We start from the raw sequence: 19,747 nt of genomic DNA on the forward strand, positions 1-19,747 counted from the left end.
GAATGGGAAAAAGTTGAAAGCATTCCCACTAAGAACTGGAACAAGACAAGGATGCCCACTGTCACCACTTCTATTCAATATAGTACTGTACGTCCTAGCCAGAGAAGTCAGGCAAGAGAAAGAAATAAAAGACATCCAAATGTCGGAAAATAGAAGGTCAAACTATCCCTGTTTGCCAATGATATGTTCTCATATCTAGAAAACCCTAAGGACTCCTCCAGAAGATTCCTAGAATTGATAAGTAAATTCAGTAAAGTCTCAGGTTACAAAATTGATGTACACAAATCATAACATTTCTGTCTACTAATAACAGTCAAGCTGAGAGTCAAATTAAGAACTCAGTACCATTTACAATAGCTGCAAAGAAAATAAAATATCCAGGAATATACTTAACCAAGCAGGTGAAAGATCTCTACAAGGAGAACTACAAAACACTAATGAAAGAAACCATAGGTGTCTCAGACAAATGGGAAAAACATCACATGCTCATGTATTGGGAGAATCAAAAATATTGTTAAAATGTTCATGCTACCCAAAGTACACATTCAGTGTAATTCCCATCAAATTACCACCAACATCATTTTTCACAAAACTATAAAAACAATCCTAAATTCCATATGGAATAAAAAAAGGAGTCCAAATAGCCAAAGCAATCCTAAGGAGAAAAAAAAAAAGAATCTGGAGGCAACACATTACCCGACTTCAAATTATACTACAAGGCTATAGTAACCAAACAACATGGTACTGGTATAAAAGTAAACACACAGATCAATGGAATAGAATAGAGAACCTAGAAATAAAGCCAAACACCTACAACCAGCTGATCTTTGACAAAGCATACAAAATCATACACTGGGAAAAGGATGCCCTATTCAATAAATGGTGCTGGATAGCCATATGCAGAATAATGAAACTGGATCTTTGTCTCTCACCATATATAAAAATTAACACAAGATGGATTAAAAATTTAAATGTAAGACCTGAAACTATAACAATTCTAGAATAAAATGTAGGAAAAACTCTTCTGGACATAGGTCTAAGCAAAGAGTTTATGATTAAGACTCCAAAAGGAAATACAGCCACAACAAATATAAATGAATGGGACTTAATTAAAAAGTTTCTGCATAGCAAAGGAAGTAATCAACAGAATAAATAGACAACCTATAAACTGGGAGAAAATAATTGCTAACTCTACATCTGACAAGGGACTAATACCCAGAATCTATAAGGAACTCAAACAAATCAGCAAGAAAAAAGCAAATAACCCCATTAAAATGTGGGCAAAAGACATGATCAGATTTGTTTTCAAAAGAAGATATACAAATGGCAAAAACATGAAAAAATTCTCAACATCACTGATCATCAGGGAGATGCAAATTAAAACTGCAATGATATATCACTTTATTCCTGTCAGAATGGCCATTACTAAAAATTCAAAAAACAATAGTTGTTGGTACAGAGGTGGTAAAAAGGAAATGCTTATACACTGTTGGTGGGAATGTAAATTAGTACAACCCCCATGGAAAACAGTATGGAGAGTTTTTAAAGAACTAAAAGTAGACCTACCATTTGATACAGCAATCCCACTGTTGGTTATCTACCCAAAATTAAAAAAGACACCTGCATCCAAATGTTTACTGTACCACAGTTCACAATTATAAAGAGATGGAATCAACCTAAGTGTCCATCAACTGATGAGTAGATAAAGAAAATGTGGTGTATATGTACATATACCGTGGAGTACTATTCGGCTATAAAAAGGAATGAAATAATGCCTTCTGCAGCAACTTGGATGGAACTGGAGACCATTATCCTAAGTGAAGTATTTAAGGAAAGGAAAAACCAATACCACATGTTCTCACTTATAGGTGGGAGCTAAATGTTGTGTATATATGGTCATATAAAGTGGTATAATGGACGCTGGAAATTAAGAAGGAGGGAGGCTGGAAAGGGAGGCGAGACATCAAAACTTACCTATTGGGTACAACATATACTATTTAGGTTATGGGTACACTAAAAGCCCTGATGTCACCAGTAAACAATTCATCCATATAACAAAAAACACTTGCACCCCCTAAATCTATCAAAATAAATTAAGGGAAAGAAGAACTCTGGCATTGAGTGACTAAAGGTGACCACCATTTTGGTTAATGGAGTTAGAATTCAAAACAGCCTTAGATTTTTGGAGCAATGATTCATAAAATGTGAGATTTAGTAGGGACCAGCATATATTAGTCCTTTTGAAAATACCAAAGTTAAAACACATCAATTCTAGGTCACTTTTAAACTTAGTTCTTGATCTTTCTCAGAAAGTGAGTTGCACAAGTGCAGCTATTCCTTCCGAAGAACTTGAAGAGCTGTGAGTGGTCCTGAATACCAAGACCATGAATTTGGAATGTGCCCAGCAGGAATAGGGAGTGCTTCCAAGCAGGGAAATTACATGGTCAAGAGAGGTTTTGAAGTGTATTTAACTACAGACTCAAGGAGTGATTGACCCTGATGAGAAAAGAACTAAGAGAAAATTAATTTTAAATATAGCAGGAATAATTTAGATGAATTAGAAGAATACATTTCCAAGAATCAGTTTTTGCAAATTCTACCTCTACTTGTTTAGTATTGGTTAGTTCTTATGAAACTTAACATAGGCAAAGAAACAAGTTAACCTCTCGTTGTGCCCTGCCTCTCAGTGATTGCATTAGTTTCCATTCCTGCCCTAACAAATTACCACAAATGTAAAGGCTTGAAACAACACAAATTTTTATGGATCAGATGTCTGGCAAGGCATGACTTGATTCTCTGCTAGAGACTCGCTGGGCTAAAATCAAGGTATTGGCCAAAGACGCAGTTCTCATCTAGGGCTGGGTCCTCTTTCAAGCTCAGTGGTTGTTGGCAGAACTTCCTTCCTTTTCATGCTTCCTGCATCTTCATGCCACCCGTGGCAGGTGGAGTCCTTGTCACACTTGGAATCTCTTTCACTTCCTCTTCTCCCTCAGCCAAGGAGAAAGCTTTGCTTTTGAGGGCTCATGTGCTAACATTGGGCCCACCTGAATAGTCCAGGCTACTAACCCTATCTTGAAGTACACTGATTGGTAACTTTAATTACATCTGCAGTCCTTTTGGTGCCAAATACACCAAGATATTCGCATGCATCACACCAGAGAGTATAGGTGCTGGGGGCCAAGACTGTGTTCGCTCCCATGATACTGACATGCTGTGTAACGACAGAGGCCATTACACTTAAATTATGGAAGATTATACTCATTTCCAAAAGACTTAGAGTTTAAAATGACTAAATTATTATTCCTATTTTCAAGAAGGTATAATTTAATATGAACATCTACCTATTCATTACTGATAGCAATACCTTAAAAAGTATACAATTCAAAATGTAAGAGTTGCAAAGTTAAGACAATATGATGGATACCTATATGTCCATTACAAGTATTATAAATATGATTAAATAACTTCATGTATGTTAAAACCTTAGATTTTTACTTGTTCCTTGAGCAGAATATGCTTTTGATAGTAATAATGACTGTTAATTTACTAAAAGCTTACTATATGTGAGGCACTGCACTAAGCATTTTACATGTATTATCTCCTGTCTTCTCAGCAATTCAACAACGTTGATATTCCAGTTTAACATGAGTATACGGAAGCTCAGAGAGGTAGTGGGAGGCCTGGGTGAACTGATTATTCCTTGAACTGATTATTCCAGGAATAATCCTTCCTGGTTATTTCTCCTTACAGGAGTTATTAATACTTAACAAGTTGTCCCTCACCAGAGGAGACTTGAGTAGCTCAGTAGCAAATTGATACAATGAAAAGACAAGGGTTAGACCTGTATTTGAATGCTGATTTCAATACTTACTAACCTGGCAAATTCCTGAAACCCTTTGTGCTTCTCTTTCCTAATTTCAAAGTATGGCTGATAACAGGCACCTCTTGGGGCTGACACAGGATAACCTGTGTAAAGAACCTGGAATGTGATAAGCTCTAGATAAAAGTTCTCCAGTACCCTCTTCCAGAGCAGCTAAAGTACATCTGGTTCTAAAGCACTTGAATAGCTCAGGAAGTCAGTTCTGGGCTCAGGCCAGGTCTTCCTTATCTGGTAGACATTTAATAGGACATCAAGACCCATGTAGGTGCTCAGCTCTACTGGACTGAGGATAGGTCCCTGTGGGTCCAAGACCCCTACGTGGGTACATACACATGGATAGCCCAGTGGAATGAGTCTAGGAGCCTGACCACACTGGACCTGGCCACAACGATAACCTATAATCACTGAATTTCAACATTGTATAGCCGTCAGTTAAGAGTCACCAACTTAGCAGGAGACTTTCCTGGCATCTATCCGAGGAGCCACATGCCAGAATGTTCTAGTGGTTCTCGCATTAATATGTATTTGCGTGTGTTGTTTTTGATTGCTCTAATCAGACTTGAAATGAATCCAAGGAGTTTCTGTAACTAATCCCTCAGTGCCCCCTCCCACCAGGCTCTGTCTGAAGGCTTAATTCAGCTTCCTTATCTCTCTAGGTATGCGGAGACCAGAGCCAAGGGGCTGTTTTCCTGCGGGAATTTACACTGATTCGAAGAGAGAGCCTTCATGAAGATTTCCTGTCTGACCTCTTGAATAGTCACAAAACTGAAGACTTGGTACAGTGTCTCTTCTTCTATTTATTCATAGATACACAGGGATTCAATGGCTGCTTCCTACTTGTGGTGGTTTTTAGCAAATCTGAAGAGGTTTCGATGCTGTTTTCTCATATCTCTGAGAGGAGGAGGCGGCAAAGCGATAGGGCAGTGGATGGACGGTTACAGGGCAACGTTCTGACTCTTCTGGGTCTGGCAAGTTTTAAACATTTTACTCGAGCGTTAAAGTTTGTTTGGGGCAGCATGTGGAGGATTCACATTAAAATAACTGATGTTTTGCCAGCGAGTCTGAACATGAAATGGTAATAATTTAAATGAGCGAAGAAAAAAGGAGATTTATATGTAAAGCCCAGATTGTTTTACGGGTCAGTAGAAATTCCACCATCTTCCAATCCTGGCTTCTTTGTGGATATTTTTACTTCAAAGTGTTAGTCATATTTATTTTATGAAAGTTTGTTTCTGTGGTGGTGGCTTTGGAAAAAAAAAAAGTCTAGAAAATGAGCTCTCAAATGAAAACAATAGTATAGTTGACTGGAGATGTCAAGATACAGGCCTCTCTCTACTTGCAAATCAAACTGTGATTTGTAATTTGTACTTCATTGTGAGAATTGGATGGAAAACTTCTGAAAGTTCTAAATGTGACTCTGTATGGTGATTACCTTGTGCTCAGAAGTACTCATATTGGAATTAGAGCATACTGTGTGCACAAGCCAGTGGGTTTCTTGTCCAACTATAAAGTGGTAGGATCACAGAAAAGAATGCCTGAGAATACTTCCACAGCAAACACACAAGTGGCTTTATTTCTACCTTTTCTATCCTGCCTCCCTGTTGCCCTCTCTTGAGAGGGTATGTTTTGCTTATTTATCTCATATATTCTTTCAGACACTGAGTAAATTGGCTTTCTCGGTAGTCATTCATAGGCCATCTCTTTTCCATAGTGGGCATTCACATCCTTCTCAAAACTTGTGCCCCAGCATGGGCAGGAGTGGTGGTGGAGGTTCCCAAGGATACCATAATATTTTTCATGTGGTTCATTCATACATACTTTTTTTCTTCAGTAAGCTCTGATAATGCAAAGCCTATCTTTTAAACCATTCTTGTTTACTCATAGCTTTCTTTGTGATCTATTATGAACATACATATTGCCACCTAAGTTTTATTACTCCTTCCTGTGAATAATATCTTACAATTATATTTAATTTTGTCCCTTTTGGTGTTATGAAAATCTGAAATATGTTAGCTTACATTGCATTTGGTTGATTGCAAAGTCCTGGCAAGTGCTGCTATGTAGATACTACCTGACAACTTCATAAGTTAGTCTAATTATTACATCATTTTCACCATAAAGGAAATTGAAAAATATGAGCTAATTATGAACACAATGGAATTGTCATAGTAGTTCCACTAAAAACAATTTTTGTCACTTGCGAGGCATTGCAGTTCATCACAAACATTATTATTACCTTGTATTATATTGATTTTCATCATAATGAAAACTGTGCATGCTGCCAGGTTTCCCCAAGTGTGCTGAGGTCATAGTAATTGAGTAGGGGGAGGCATTTAACTTGAAAGAGGAATTGCCCACCAATACAAGTACTCACAGTTGAGGTGGTCCAAGAATATGAGAGGGAAAAGAAAAGATAAAAGCATCGTAAATACCAGACGTTAATTCAGCCTCCTAATAATTTTGTAAAATTTTAACGATTTCTGCGAAAGGTGTGTCTCCATATCTGAGGACCTCATTTGGCCCACAGAAATGAAACTTTAAAAGTGTAACTTTGTTTTCTAAGTAGACATTAAAAGATGAATCACCACAATCTCTGTGTTTGTCTAGGGGAAGAGTTCAAACATGAGTCGCTACTAGTATTAATGGCCAGAAAAGTGGAAATCCTTTTCATGCCCCTTATTTATGAGTTTCTGTCTCATTGGGAGGAGGCTCTTCATTAGCAGAATGGGAGAATCAACAAGAAACCTTCCTGGTATAGGTCATAAAAACCACTTGAAAAACGCAAGTGGGTAAGAGAGGGAAAATTCTTGAGCAACATAATCTGTTTGTACAATTCTATCCCCTTTCAGGTAAGTCCTCCCTAGTACCCCAAAGACTGGTACACATATTTCACCTTCTTTACAGGATTAGTCACTCTGCCCCCTTGAGGACGGGATGCATATTGATTCTCACACCCCTAGCATCTGGCACAGCACTTGCTTGTGATAAACACTCAGTTGTGTTAAGTGTTGATAGAGAAAACCTGTCACGACTATTTTCTATTGCCCTGTTGTTAGCATTTTGTATTGAAAACCCTGTGAGAATTCCATTACCAAATATGCATGATATAGGCCTTTTAAATGTGAAAATTCTTCTAAATGCAAAGTATTATTGTTAAAATGTTATAGAGAACTTCAGGTTTTTTAAATGTGATTCAATTTATAAGGAATATCCAGAATAGATAAATCCATAGAGACAGAAGGTAGATTAGTGTTTTTAGTGAGGTGATAAAAAAATATTTGGGATTATCTGTCATGATGTCTCTTCAAGCCGGTATGTAGGTCTATCATAAGTAATGTGAATGCAGGGATGTTTGCCAACTGGAAATTGGTAGTTGTGGAACTAACAAACATATCCCCAATATGGAGAACATTTTGGACAGAAGTAGTGTTAATGGCAGGAAACACCATGTCACATTCCTGGGTAAAATTATTGCTATTCTGTCTTAAGTACTTCAGTTTTTCTTCTCTCATAAACTTTCTTTACTAAAAATTCTTCAAGAAAAATTTTCTTTCAAAAATTCACATCATGTGTGAAAAACCAGAACAGCTTGCCATATTTGTGGAACTCTTTCACCTTCAAAAGTAATTTATTTTGACCAAAATAAATGGTTATTTTTGACCTTCGAGTGACACCTCCTTCACCCTTCCTCAACTAGGGCCTTTTGGCACAAATTGACTTTTACGTTGTGTTAGAAAAACTTTGTGGCCAGCTTCCTCTCAGAGGGCTAATTTCATTCACTGCACTTTGAGAAGCAATCTAAGTGAGCCGTTTGTCTTGAAGCCACAGCAGGCAGCTAAACGTCTAATCATTGCTTGAAACTTTGCATGTGTGGCGTTTGCATTGTTTGCAGAGAAGAAATGTTTGTCAAAGGCTGTTCTTTATTATTGGAATAGTGAGAAACAGGTCACTTTGGTTTTGATTGTCAGCTGATATAAAAACAGCATAACAATTAACATAAAATTCATTACAGAATGAGGTTTTCTTCAGTATGTAATTAGTGCAAACCTCATTTGCCCATGGCTTCGTGGTTCACTAAACAGTTATTTAAGCCACTACTGATAGAAAAGTTATTTATTTAATCAATCGAGGGTAGACTGTTCCTTTGAATGAGTGGTAGAATAGAAGTTTTTTTTGTGGTCTCAAGGTGAGTTTTCAGGAGGGGATATTTAGAAATACCTACTTTTAATCACTGTATATAAAAATGATAGTTTGTTTTTTAGGGCAAGTCACTAATTTGCTGAAGCTCAACTAAAATAAGAAATGCAATTTATTCAAAAATGTTCTGTTTTAAAGTAAGTTTTTTTCTCCCTTGGTTGGAGGTAAGGTGGAGAACTGGGGGTGGTCAGTATTATTTCTATGAACTGAAAAATTAGTTCAACCAACATATTCATACTTAAGTAAAATGGAACATAACTATTTCCATGTGTTCTTATGCTCGCCAACCTCCTCCCTGCCTCTGCAAGGGAAAGAAAGAGTTAGAATTTAAGTGCTAACACCTGAAGGTAATTTGATTTGCTTAATTACATTTCTAAAGTGCCTACTATTTTAGCATATTTAGTGGACATAAATACAAGGATGGTAGCAATGTATCAAGAGAATTTGAGATACTGAAGAATGACTCAGTAACTGAGTCATATATATTGAGCAACATATATTGAGCATCATATATATATATATACATATATATATATATATATAGTAAGCATCATATGTATATATTGAGCATCATATATTGAGCCTCATATATATTGAGCAACATATATTGTTGCTCTCACATAAGCATCTTCCCACCTGAATTCATTCGGCATGCTACTGAGAGAATTACCTTTTCCCCCAAAAAAGTTTTATTTGATTGTCCCTTCCATTAAGTGTTTATGGAAGAGAAGAAACTAACATTGAATTGCAAAAGCACACATGCTCAGAGTTGCCTTTAACTTCACAAAGCCATCAGTGACCATCATATTTTTTCTTAATTGATTTTATGCAAAGGAAAAAAGTGCAGTAATACTGAAGGGGTCAGATGTTTCAAAAGTGGAAATACATTCTAATTTAATCTTCTGTTTTGTGGCATGGTCACAGATGTAACTTGAATTGGCTACTGAAATTCCTCCTTGGGCAAGTATGTTGAGACAAGAAGACTAGATTTGGTTTACAGCATACTTGTTACTTTGAGTTATATAATAGGATACCACAAAGAAAAAAATCAGAACACTACATAGTATGTACAATATGTCACGCTGCGAAATTTTTAAATGTTATTATTTGCCTGTGTTTGAAAGACTTACCTAATGTATGTGGCTTTACCAGTCATGAGATTTATACATAAAAAACCTTTAAATTCTGCATATAAATATTTTACATAACTGTACATTTTCTGATTTTGTTTTGTATTTTAAACTGGGAGAGAAGGAAAACATTCCCTTCACCCCTGGAAGTTTCCCTGAAAAGATCAACTCACAATAAGGCAGATTAATAAGAGAAAGAGATGACAAATTTATGTTCTGTGCACATGGGGAGAATCACAAAGTGATTACTCAATATGCTAGTGGGGTCCAGAGTTTATATACCCTCATTTTAGAGGGAAGGGAAGGATGAGGAATATAGGTAATTCTGTTGAGTGGCAACAAATGGTTACTAGGGAGGGTGAATAGATTCTTGGAACAATGAATGGATCAGGGGAAACAGATTGACTTGTACATGATTCTCTTTAGAAATTAAATTAACCTGAGAGAGACAGGTATTATCTTTAAAATGGGTTAGGCCAGGTCTGGTTGCATTCTTGATCTTCTTTCCTGCAATATATTGAGATAACAGGGAAAGGAATGGGAGACATGGTTCTTTTTGATAGATCCATCTGGTTTTACACAGATAGAAGGAAAACCCCTTCAAAGGCCTGGAAAGATCTCTAAGGGCCTTTAATTTTAATTCAAAATACTCTTTATACTAAGGAGTCATGTTTTGGGGTGAAATTTCTTGAGCTCCTTCAAAACTAATATTCTACATCATTGCTACATTTCTGTGGAAAGAGAAAAAGCTGGGGAAGGCCAAATATGCACCAAGCACCTTACTAAGGGATTTATGTGTATTCCTCAGAACAACCTCAGGTAGGCAATAAATAGCTCTGTTTAGCATTGGTAATAACCAATTGGAAGTGTAATTTTAGAATGATACCACTCACAATAGTAAAAAAAACTTCAAGAACTTAGGGTCTGAAAGAGGTGTAAAACCTGAATGGAGTGTCAATGAATAACTCAAAGAATATACAGTAAATTAAGACCACATTATTTACTTGTGAACAGATGAAGCCAATGGAACCAATAATTAATTTCATCTAAGAAAGGCAAAAGAGATTTAAATATTAATAAGAGAAACAGAAAAGAGGAGGGAAGAGAAAAAAACATAGATTGTTTGAAATAACAAACTGTGTTTTGCATTTCTTAGTGTTTGAAATAGTACATTCCTGATTAACATGCAGCCATCAAAAAGACCACCTAGTCTTCGCCCTAGAGAGACTGGATGGGTGATCCGTGGGTTCTCGAGGAGGATTGGGTGTTTAACTGTGATGTATATGTGACAGGCTTTTTCTGTACTATGGTCAGACAGGTTTCTGTATTCTGTAGACAGATCCTCCATTTCAAAATGCCAGAAATACATCATCATCCTTACCAAACTTTCTCAGGATAAAATTAAAAATCTTTACTGATGACTTCATTGGATAAATGGAGAGATATATGATGTTCATGAATGGGAAGTCTCAATGATGTCAGTTTCCCCACAAATTAATCCACATATCCAGTATAACCAGAATATTTTTTAAGAAGAAAGGGACAGGCCTTGCTCTACTTGTTACAAATCTGTAAAGATTAAAACAGTGTGGTATTAGAGTATAGAAATAAAAATAAAATAACATAGATAAGTTAAAAACCTATAAATAGACACACATATAACAGAGAACTTGGTGAATGACAGAAGTGACATCACAAATAATTGGGAAAGGACATATTGACCAATAAATGGTCACTATACATAAAAGTAAATTCCAGATGAATTGAAAACCTAAGTGTGAAAAGTGTGACCTTAAAACCAATATATTAAAATGTACAAGAATTTATGACCTCAGAGTTGTGAAGATTTTCATATTTAAGACATAAAGAGCCCAACCTGTAAAAGACAATATTGGTGCTTTTAATTACATTAACATTTAATATGTCATTAAAATTTTAATATGTCTAAAAACTCCATGAACAAAATAAAAAGACAAGACACAAGCAGGGAGATATTATTTGCAATCTATATAACTGACAAAAAGGTAGTATCTATAATATATAAAATAATTCTTAGAAATCATTTTTTAAAAGGTGAACAGCCCAGTAGAAAAAAATTGGATCATTAGTAGGAGACAATAGATGGCTAATATTCATTAAAGAGGTGCTCATCCTTACTAGTCATCAGGGATTTACAAATTAAAACAACAGATACAGCATTCCATACCCATCAGTTTGGCAAAAAATTGAAAGAACTGACAAAGGCAAGTATCAATGAGGAAGTAAGGTTATGAGAAATACTCTCGTATTGCTGGTGGGTGTATAATTTGGTATAACCCCTTTAAAGAGCAATTTGGCAATGTCTACAAAGTTGACTGTATTCATGTCCTAAATCCCAGCAATTTCATTTTAGGAATCTACCCTAGAGAAACACATATACATTCAATGAAGTATATATTATAACCTAAACTTAAAAGAAAATCATAAATATCCATCAGAAGGTAAATGGATGAATAACATGTGGTTTATTTATACAATAAAATACTATAGAAACATTAAAAGTAAATAGCTAGATCTACATGTTTTAATATAGGTAAAGCTCAAAATTATAACATTGTGGGAAAAATGATACCATTTTACAATATGATACCATTTATATAGATTTTAATGTCCCATAAATCTTTACTAGATTTTTATTTGAAGAAAATGCCTATGTATAAAAACAGGGGTGGGAAAAATATGCCCAAACTTTGAAAGTTTGAGAGTTGGTTACTCTCCGGATGGAAACGAAGAGGAGGAATAGAAATTAGGGCGCTATGCATAGTACATTGTAACCATATTTATAATATTTTATTTTTTAGAAAAGAGAATATGATAAAATGCTAATGTTTGTTTAAATGGCTGGTGATTTCATAAATGTTTGCTTTATTATTCACTGTACTTTTAATGATTAAAATATTTTATAATACATGCATAATAAAACCTTCAGGATAATATCTAGGAAATAGAACAAAATAAATACTGTTTTTATTAGCAATGGTTGAACTGGAAAGTCATTGGAGCATAAAGTGACAAGGCTTGGTGCCCAAGATTTGATATATACACTATTCACATTTTTGCTTCACGATATAATTAAGGAATAATCAAATGTATGATAGCAAAGGACAAGATCATGGGGCCTCCTATCAGTTCATGAACTGCGACTCCAGTAAATAATGTCAGGATGATGAATCTCAGTATTTAAGGAGAAAGACTATTTTTTTTACACTTGACCCTTGGAATTAACTGAAAACCATTATCCTTTAAGAAAAAAAAAAGATTTTTTTTTCTTTATCAAGTTCTAATTTCCTTACAGCTTGTATAACCCCTATCTTTTATTTATGATCTGTCCGCCATTTGCTAGGATTCTGTCATTTATTCTAAACAACAAATAGATATCAAAATTAATTATCTAAAAGACACTGGAAGTAATACAATGTGGAACATTAAAAATCCCAATGCTAATACAAACAGATTTTAAGACCAAACAACCTCTCAAATATAAAGTAAAATTCTGTTTAGAAAATTTTAACATCTGTTAGAAATTCATAAATAACGTGTGAATTTTATGACTCCTTTTGAGCATATTTTCATGTTTCACATTGTGAGGCTCTTCCCAAAGAGCACTTTATCAGTAATGGTGAAATTTCATTGTTACAGAGATTCTTGCTAGGCATGAACTCCAACTTTTTCGCTTTAAGTTAGTGTTCAAATTCCTGAGATAGTCACCAATTAGAGTTAACCTTAAGTAAACTTGAACACTCAGAAATGAATGTCAGATATCTTTACTAAAGTTACAAATGTAAGGGACTGAATATTTGCTGTTTAACTTTGGAACTAGCCTAAGTTAAATCTAGGGAATATGATTTAAATTACACACCAGAAAAGCACATGAGGCACCAAGGAATAACTGATTGCTCCCGTGTACTAAAAGTCCTTAATAATGTAAAGTGCGAATTCACCTGGAAAGACGAATGTCTTCCCACGGAATTCATTAGTTGTTTATAGGTTAATGCTGAAACTATCAACCTGTGCGATGAGTTTAAGTGCCCACCTTTAATAGGCCATTCATGACTTAGTGATGCATGAAGGTACCATCCGTCAGTATTTGAAGGCAGCTGGGAGGAGTGGTTGGTGGCTTCTCTAGTGGTTGAACAAGGTCAATTGGACTCTGAGGGCTGCACAGAGGGGTGCCGAGTAGAACTGGGGTGGTCAGACTAGTGGAATCCTGTGACTGAAAGTCAGATATCTGTCACCAGAGTTTAAGAAAATTTGAGAGGATACTTCAGGTTGTGGGCAGTGACAAAATGTCCCTTTGTTACAGCACATCCTCTCATAGTTTATTTGTTAATCTTCCGATATGGATAGGCATGATTTTTTTTTAAGACTTGATGCTTTTCCAGAGTAAGTTGAAATTTGGGTCTTTACATTGAGATTATAATTGGCTTGACCAACTGAAGCATAACAGTAAGAGGACATTATTTGCTAGAATAATATTATTGAATAGATTTAATTTCTAAATGTTAATTTTAAAATTATGCATCCTGTTTTCTCTGATTGTTAGTTGTAACTTCTAAGGAAAAAGAATGTCATAGTTTTGTTCAATTTTAAAAATAATAGCATTACTACTCAATGGAAAGTTTTGGAAATAAGCACATGCTAGTTTTCCCTTATGTTGATTTTAGTTTGATGTTGACAAGGAGGAAAATAAATACTATAAAAAAAAGAATAAAGGCCTATATTACTTAAATATACATATGTAATTGTTGCTAAGATAAAATGTCTATATATACAACTAAATTGTAATACCAAAACTGAAAATGTGGGATTTGATGTCAAGGTGTCCTTTGTGGAGCCTAGAACATGAGGAGGGGCCATGTTGTTTGGTTGAGGCTTTATTTCCAACTGGTTATGAGACATCAGGCAGGTCATATAACTCTCTAAACCGTGTTTTCCTTACATTTAAGATAAACATGTTCTGGATGATCTTGCAATCCTAATATACTGTGTTTCTAATATGATATTTAATGGAAACTTTAAATTTCTTGGAGTTTAAAGGAACTCACCTTCCTTCCCAGTTCTCCACAAACACCCACGGGCTGCCCATCCATCTACATATGCCACACCTTTATCAACAGATGATATGCACTTTGCTCTTTACACAATGGGGACTTGTATGTCAAAGCCAATTATGTGTTTCTGGAAATTCACATTCCTCAAGCTCAATTTAACATCAAAACGTCTTAGTCTGATCCCTACTTAACTCTAACCTTGCTCTGACATTATCCATTTAGACCCACTTTGCTCCAGCTTTCTGAGACCACTCTTTGTTCCATATGAGATTGTCAGCTCTGTGCTTTGCTCACAGGTCCTCTTCCTGGAATGTCTTCCTTCCTTCCTCTCTAGACCTTCCTTTATTAACTCAACCCAAGTCCTACCTGTTCCAGGTAGCTGGCCCTCACTGGTCCTCAGGGTGTGTTTGTCTTCACATTCCTGTAGCAGTCACTGTCTTTGCTTGTGGAACCAGCTGGTGCCTTGAGGGCCCTACACAGTGGAGAATGCTTGACCCAGACCTCAGGGAAACCCAGCACTAGACTCTTAATCTGCAGGAATGATCTGCCAAGAGGGTAATATTAGTCTAAGTCTGGGGAAAGAAACAGGGGATTGAGATGTCAGAGGGTAGGATATGGTGGAGGGGTTAAAAAGAGAGGAGGCCAAAAAGGCAAATAGATGTTTCCATTAGAAGTTCAGTGGGGCAAAAGGCAATCAGAAAATTCAGGCTAGGAACCAATTCTGCAGCCCTGCTCCAAGAATGTTGTCAGTTTGTTGCAGCGTCCCTGCTGGGGACTCAGCCCCTCCTACCTTGCATTTTCATTTATCTGTTTATACATACAAACTCTGTATCCTGGCAAACTTTTTATCAAGGACTGTGCTGAACGATACTTTGTTTTCTCAGCATGCAGAGCAAGATCTTAAGCAGAGTAATAATAATAACAATAATAATAACACTAAAAATATCAACAATGGTAATGATAATATATACGATTTATTGATGATATAGTCAATGATATTAGCTGTATCAATAACAATATTAACAATAACAATAATAATAGTTACTGTCATGATAATCAGTAACTATCATTTATTGACCACCTTTTCTGTACCTGATGATGTCTTAATTACTTGGCATATGTATCTCATTAGTCTAAGGGTGAGGGTATTGTTATTCCCTTCTAACAGATAAAGAAAAGTAACTTTTCCAAGGTCACAAAGATCTTTTACTTAACTGATTAAAATGTTACATATTTAAAGAATACTGATTCAATTTAACAACTATTTACTAAGCGCCTATGATGTTCAACACACTAGTGTAGGTACTACCAGAAAATATAAAAAGGAGTTAAGTAGTCTGTGGTCTCTAGGAGTTTAAAATATTAACATTATTTCTAACTGTTGGAATATTTTCATTTTTAGGTAAATTCACCAGGGTAATGGCAGAGTACTTAGATTATAAGTATCATTCATTTTGGATACTCATCCTTTTAATAGGAATGTCTTTAGAAATAGCTCTTTACTTTAAAAAAAAAAGAGTTAAACTTGCTTATATACAAAGCAGGTTCAGTGGAGCAGATAAGCACACAACATTTTAGGTGGACCTTATTTTAGTTCGCAATTATATTTCCATATAGGGTTATTGCTTTGCACACTCCATTGCCTTTTAATGGATTTGAATGCTGATATATGTATGTTTAGATGGCTTCTTGCCTCCAATTAGAAAGTACAATTTAGTAGATTGGTTTGAAAGTGTGACTGGTTACCCATGTTGGTTAGTGTTCCAAGTTTCTGTGGAGACAGTTGGTCTTTATACATCACATATGCCCCAAAGTATGAGTGAATGAATGTGTGGGAATGACAGTATATGTAGGAAGCAAAGTTAAGTAAGTTGTTGAAAACTATGATGTTCTGTGCTGAACTCCCATTTAGTATAATTCTTATTAAAAGCAGAAGAAATTGGCCTTAGCTTTTTAAGTACCCTAACTTCTCAGCAATTCGAAATGCATGACATTGACAGGAATATGGCTAAAAGGTTGTGTCATTCAATATTAAATCCACTGTATGTGAATGAAACCTCCCGAAATAGTGGCATAAACATAGACATCTGTTTCTCCCCTATGCAAAAGAAGTTTCCTAGAGATAGAATTTTTAGGACCAATATGATTAAAGGTGCCAGGGACCCAGGCTCATTCTATTTTTCTCTTAAGTCATCTAAGCCTCTGACTCATTTTCAAGGACACCTTGTGACCCAAAGTGGCTACCAGAACACCAGCCATTATATCCATATTATAGACAGTGGGAGGGAGGAAGGGGAAAATGGAGAAAAGGTACACTTTTCTCGCTCATAAGGGCTTTTCCAGATGCTGCTACTCACTGTTTCTTTTCATGTCTTATTGGCAGTGGCTTAGTCACATAGTCATGCCTAAGTTGAGGGGAATATGGGCAGCCATACACCTAGTTTAAGGAAGAAGAGAGAATGGATATTGGTGTGAACAGCATATAGTCTGCCACAGTGTGCACAAGGTGAAACAGTATTTGAATGGAATCGTCAGAGTTTGTGTTCTGAATACAAAACTCATTTCCCAGTGGCTTCAAGATTTTGGGGGGGTGATGAAACATTCTGGAATTAGATAGTGGTATTGGTTGCACAATATACTAAAAACCACTCAATTAGGCCGGGCACAGTGGCTCATGCCTGTAATCCTAGCACTCTGGGAGGCCAAGCAGGCGGATTGCTGAAGGTCAGGAGTTCGAAACCAGCCTGAGCAAGAGCGAGACCCCGTCTCTACTATAAAATAGAAAGAAATTCATTGGCCAACTAATATATATATAGAAAAACAATAGCTGGGCATGGTGGCGCATGCCTGTAGTCCCAGCTACTTGGGAGGCTGAGGCAGTAGGATTGCTTGAGCCCAGGAGTGTGAGGTTGCTATGAGCTAGGCTGATGTCACAGCACTCACTCTATCCTGGGCAACAAAGTGAGACTCTGTCTCAAAAAAAAAAAAAAAAAAAAAAAAAAAAAAAAAAAAAAACCACTCAATTATATACTTTAAAGGTTGAATTACATCTCAACTTTTAAAAATGACTGTAGTCTGTAAAAATTAAATCTAAGATGGAAGGACAATGATGTAGAAATCTGTACTTTATTTCTCAGAATATAAAGAGGATAGTTTAGAAGACAGTGGAGACTCTCATAACAGGTCTCACTGGCTCTGTTTTGTACAAGGGGATATGCCCACACACTAGTACTCTACATATGATGTTGGTGTGTAAGAGAACATGCAAGATAACTGGCTGAACTGCAGAGCAGCTGGTGGTGATAGTGCATGGATTTATTGTTTATCAGATACTGACTAAATTTGTTACATATGTGATAATTATAATGACAAGAAGTTTAGATCATATCAGAGACATCTTGTGAGAAAAACGCTGGCAAAGGTTGATTAACTTGTCAAGGTTACGTGCTTTGTAAGTAGTAGAGTCTCAGGTCCAATTTAGGCAGTCTGATTTCACAGTCCATACTCCCAATCGGTATTCTACAACATATGCTGCCTCTAAAACACTGAAGCAGGAGCCATGAACTTCCATTTACAGGTGAGGAAACTGAAGCTTAAATGTCTGGCTCTAAAGGTCATATGGCTAGTAAGAAGGGAATCCTGGGTTCAAACCCAGAGCTGATCAATCTAAAGCCAGTGATTTCTGTATGTTATTGCCTATCAGGTAATCAGACTTCCTCTTGCTATCAAAAGTGCCCTACTCAGCTGATCTTTGATAGAGGAACAAAGGCAATCCAATGGAGCAAAGGCAATCTTTTCTACAAATGATGCTGTGACAACTAGATATCCACATGCAAAAAACCAAATCTAGACATGGACCTTACACCCTTCATAAAATTTAGCTCATAATGGATCATAGACCTAAATGCAAACACAAAACAATAAAACTAGAAAATACATAGGCAAAAACCCAGATGACATTGGGTATGGTGATGACTTTTTATGTATAACACCAAAGACATAATTCACAAAAGAAATGATTGATAAGCTGGACTTAATTAAAATTAAAAACTTCTGCTCTACAAAAAATAATATCGAGATAATGAGAAGACAAGCCAGAAAATAGAAGAAAATATTTGCAAAAGACATATCTGAAAAAGGACTGTTATCTAAAATATATGAAGATCTCTTAAAGCTCAATAATGAGAAACAACCCAATTTAAAACTTGGCCAAACACCTTAACAGACACCTCACCAGAGGAGATGTACAGATTGCAAATAAGGCTATAAAAATGTGCTGTACGTCATATGTCATCAGGAATGTGCATATTAAAACATAATGTGATATTCCACTCCCAGTCTAATAAAATGGCCCAAAATCCAGAACATCGACATCATCAAATGCTGGTAAGAATGTGGAGCAACAGGAACTCTTATTAGTTCCTGGTGGGAATGCTAAATGGTATAGCTACTTTGGAAGAAAGTTTGGTAGTTTCTTACTAAGCTAAACATATTCTTACCATACAACCTAGCAATCACATTCCTTGGTATTTACTCAAAGGAGTTAAAAGCTTATGCCCACACTGAAACCTAAACATGAATATTTATAGCAGCTTTATTCATAATTGCCAAAGCTTGGAAGCAACTAAGATGACTTTTAGTATGTGAATGGAAAAATTAACTGGCACCTCTAATGAAATAATATTTATCATAAGTATGAGCTATCAAGCCATGAAAAGACATGGAGGAACCCTGATTGTATATTACTAAGTGAAAGAAGCTAGTCTGGAAAAGTTATATACTATATGATTCCACTATGTGATATTTTCAAACAGCAAAACTATAAAGACAGTAAAACTATCTGTGGTTTCCAGGGATGGTGGCAAGAAAGGGATGAATAGGTGGACCACAGAGAATTTGGGGGACAGTAAAAATACTCTGAATGAGTATTTTCATTCAGAAAATGTATCATGTATTATGGTAGATACATGTCATTATACACTTGTGTAAACCCATAGAATATATGATGCCAAGAGTGACTCGTAATGTAAACTATGGACTTTGGGTAATTGGGATGTGTCTATGTAGGTTCAGTTGTAACAAACGTACCACTCTGGGGATATAGATGATAAAGGTTATGCCTGTGTCAGGGCTGGGGACATATGGTAAATTTCTGTACTTTTCTCTTAATTTTGTTGTGAACCTAAAAGTATTTTTAAAAATAGTCTTAAAAATGTTTAAGAATATTTCCAAAAATTTGCCATAAGATGCCAATCTGTTACTAGGCATTTGGCTCACAGATTAGCTTTCATTTTTGTTTCAATTTTTAATAGCAAAAATAAAGTTGCATAACCAAAAACAATAAAAAGTGTCCTCTAATTTGGAGAAAAATCTTTTGTGGATTTTTCCACAAAATCTTTTTTGATTTTTATGTTGATAATATATATTTAAAATTAAACTTGGTTATAGTT

At 35.8% G+C, this 19,747-nt stretch overlaps 1 protein-coding gene across 2 annotated transcripts in view; it reads left to right on the forward strand.

Annotated features, from left to right (window-relative positions):
* The window catches only part of ADAMTSL1 (ADAMTS like 1), an 856,830-nt gene that overhangs the window by 218,724 nt on the left and 618,359 nt on the right, over nucleotides 1-19,747 (forward strand). For both annotated transcript variants that reach the window (XM_012769704.2, XM_012769705.2), the window contains exon 2: nucleotides 4,537-4,656. In XM_012769704.2, coding sequence (XP_012625158.2) covers nucleotides 4,537-4,656 — 120 coding nt within the window. The remainder of the gene's footprint in view (nucleotides 1-4,536; nucleotides 4,657-19,747) is intronic.

Source organism: Microcebus murinus, chromosome 12 (assembly GCF_040939455.1).
Source record: "Microcebus murinus isolate Inina chromosome 12, M.murinus_Inina_mat1.0, whole genome shotgun sequence".
In the NCBI taxonomy this organism is placed as follows: Eukaryota; Metazoa; Chordata; class Mammalia; order Primates; family Cheirogaleidae; genus Microcebus; species Microcebus murinus.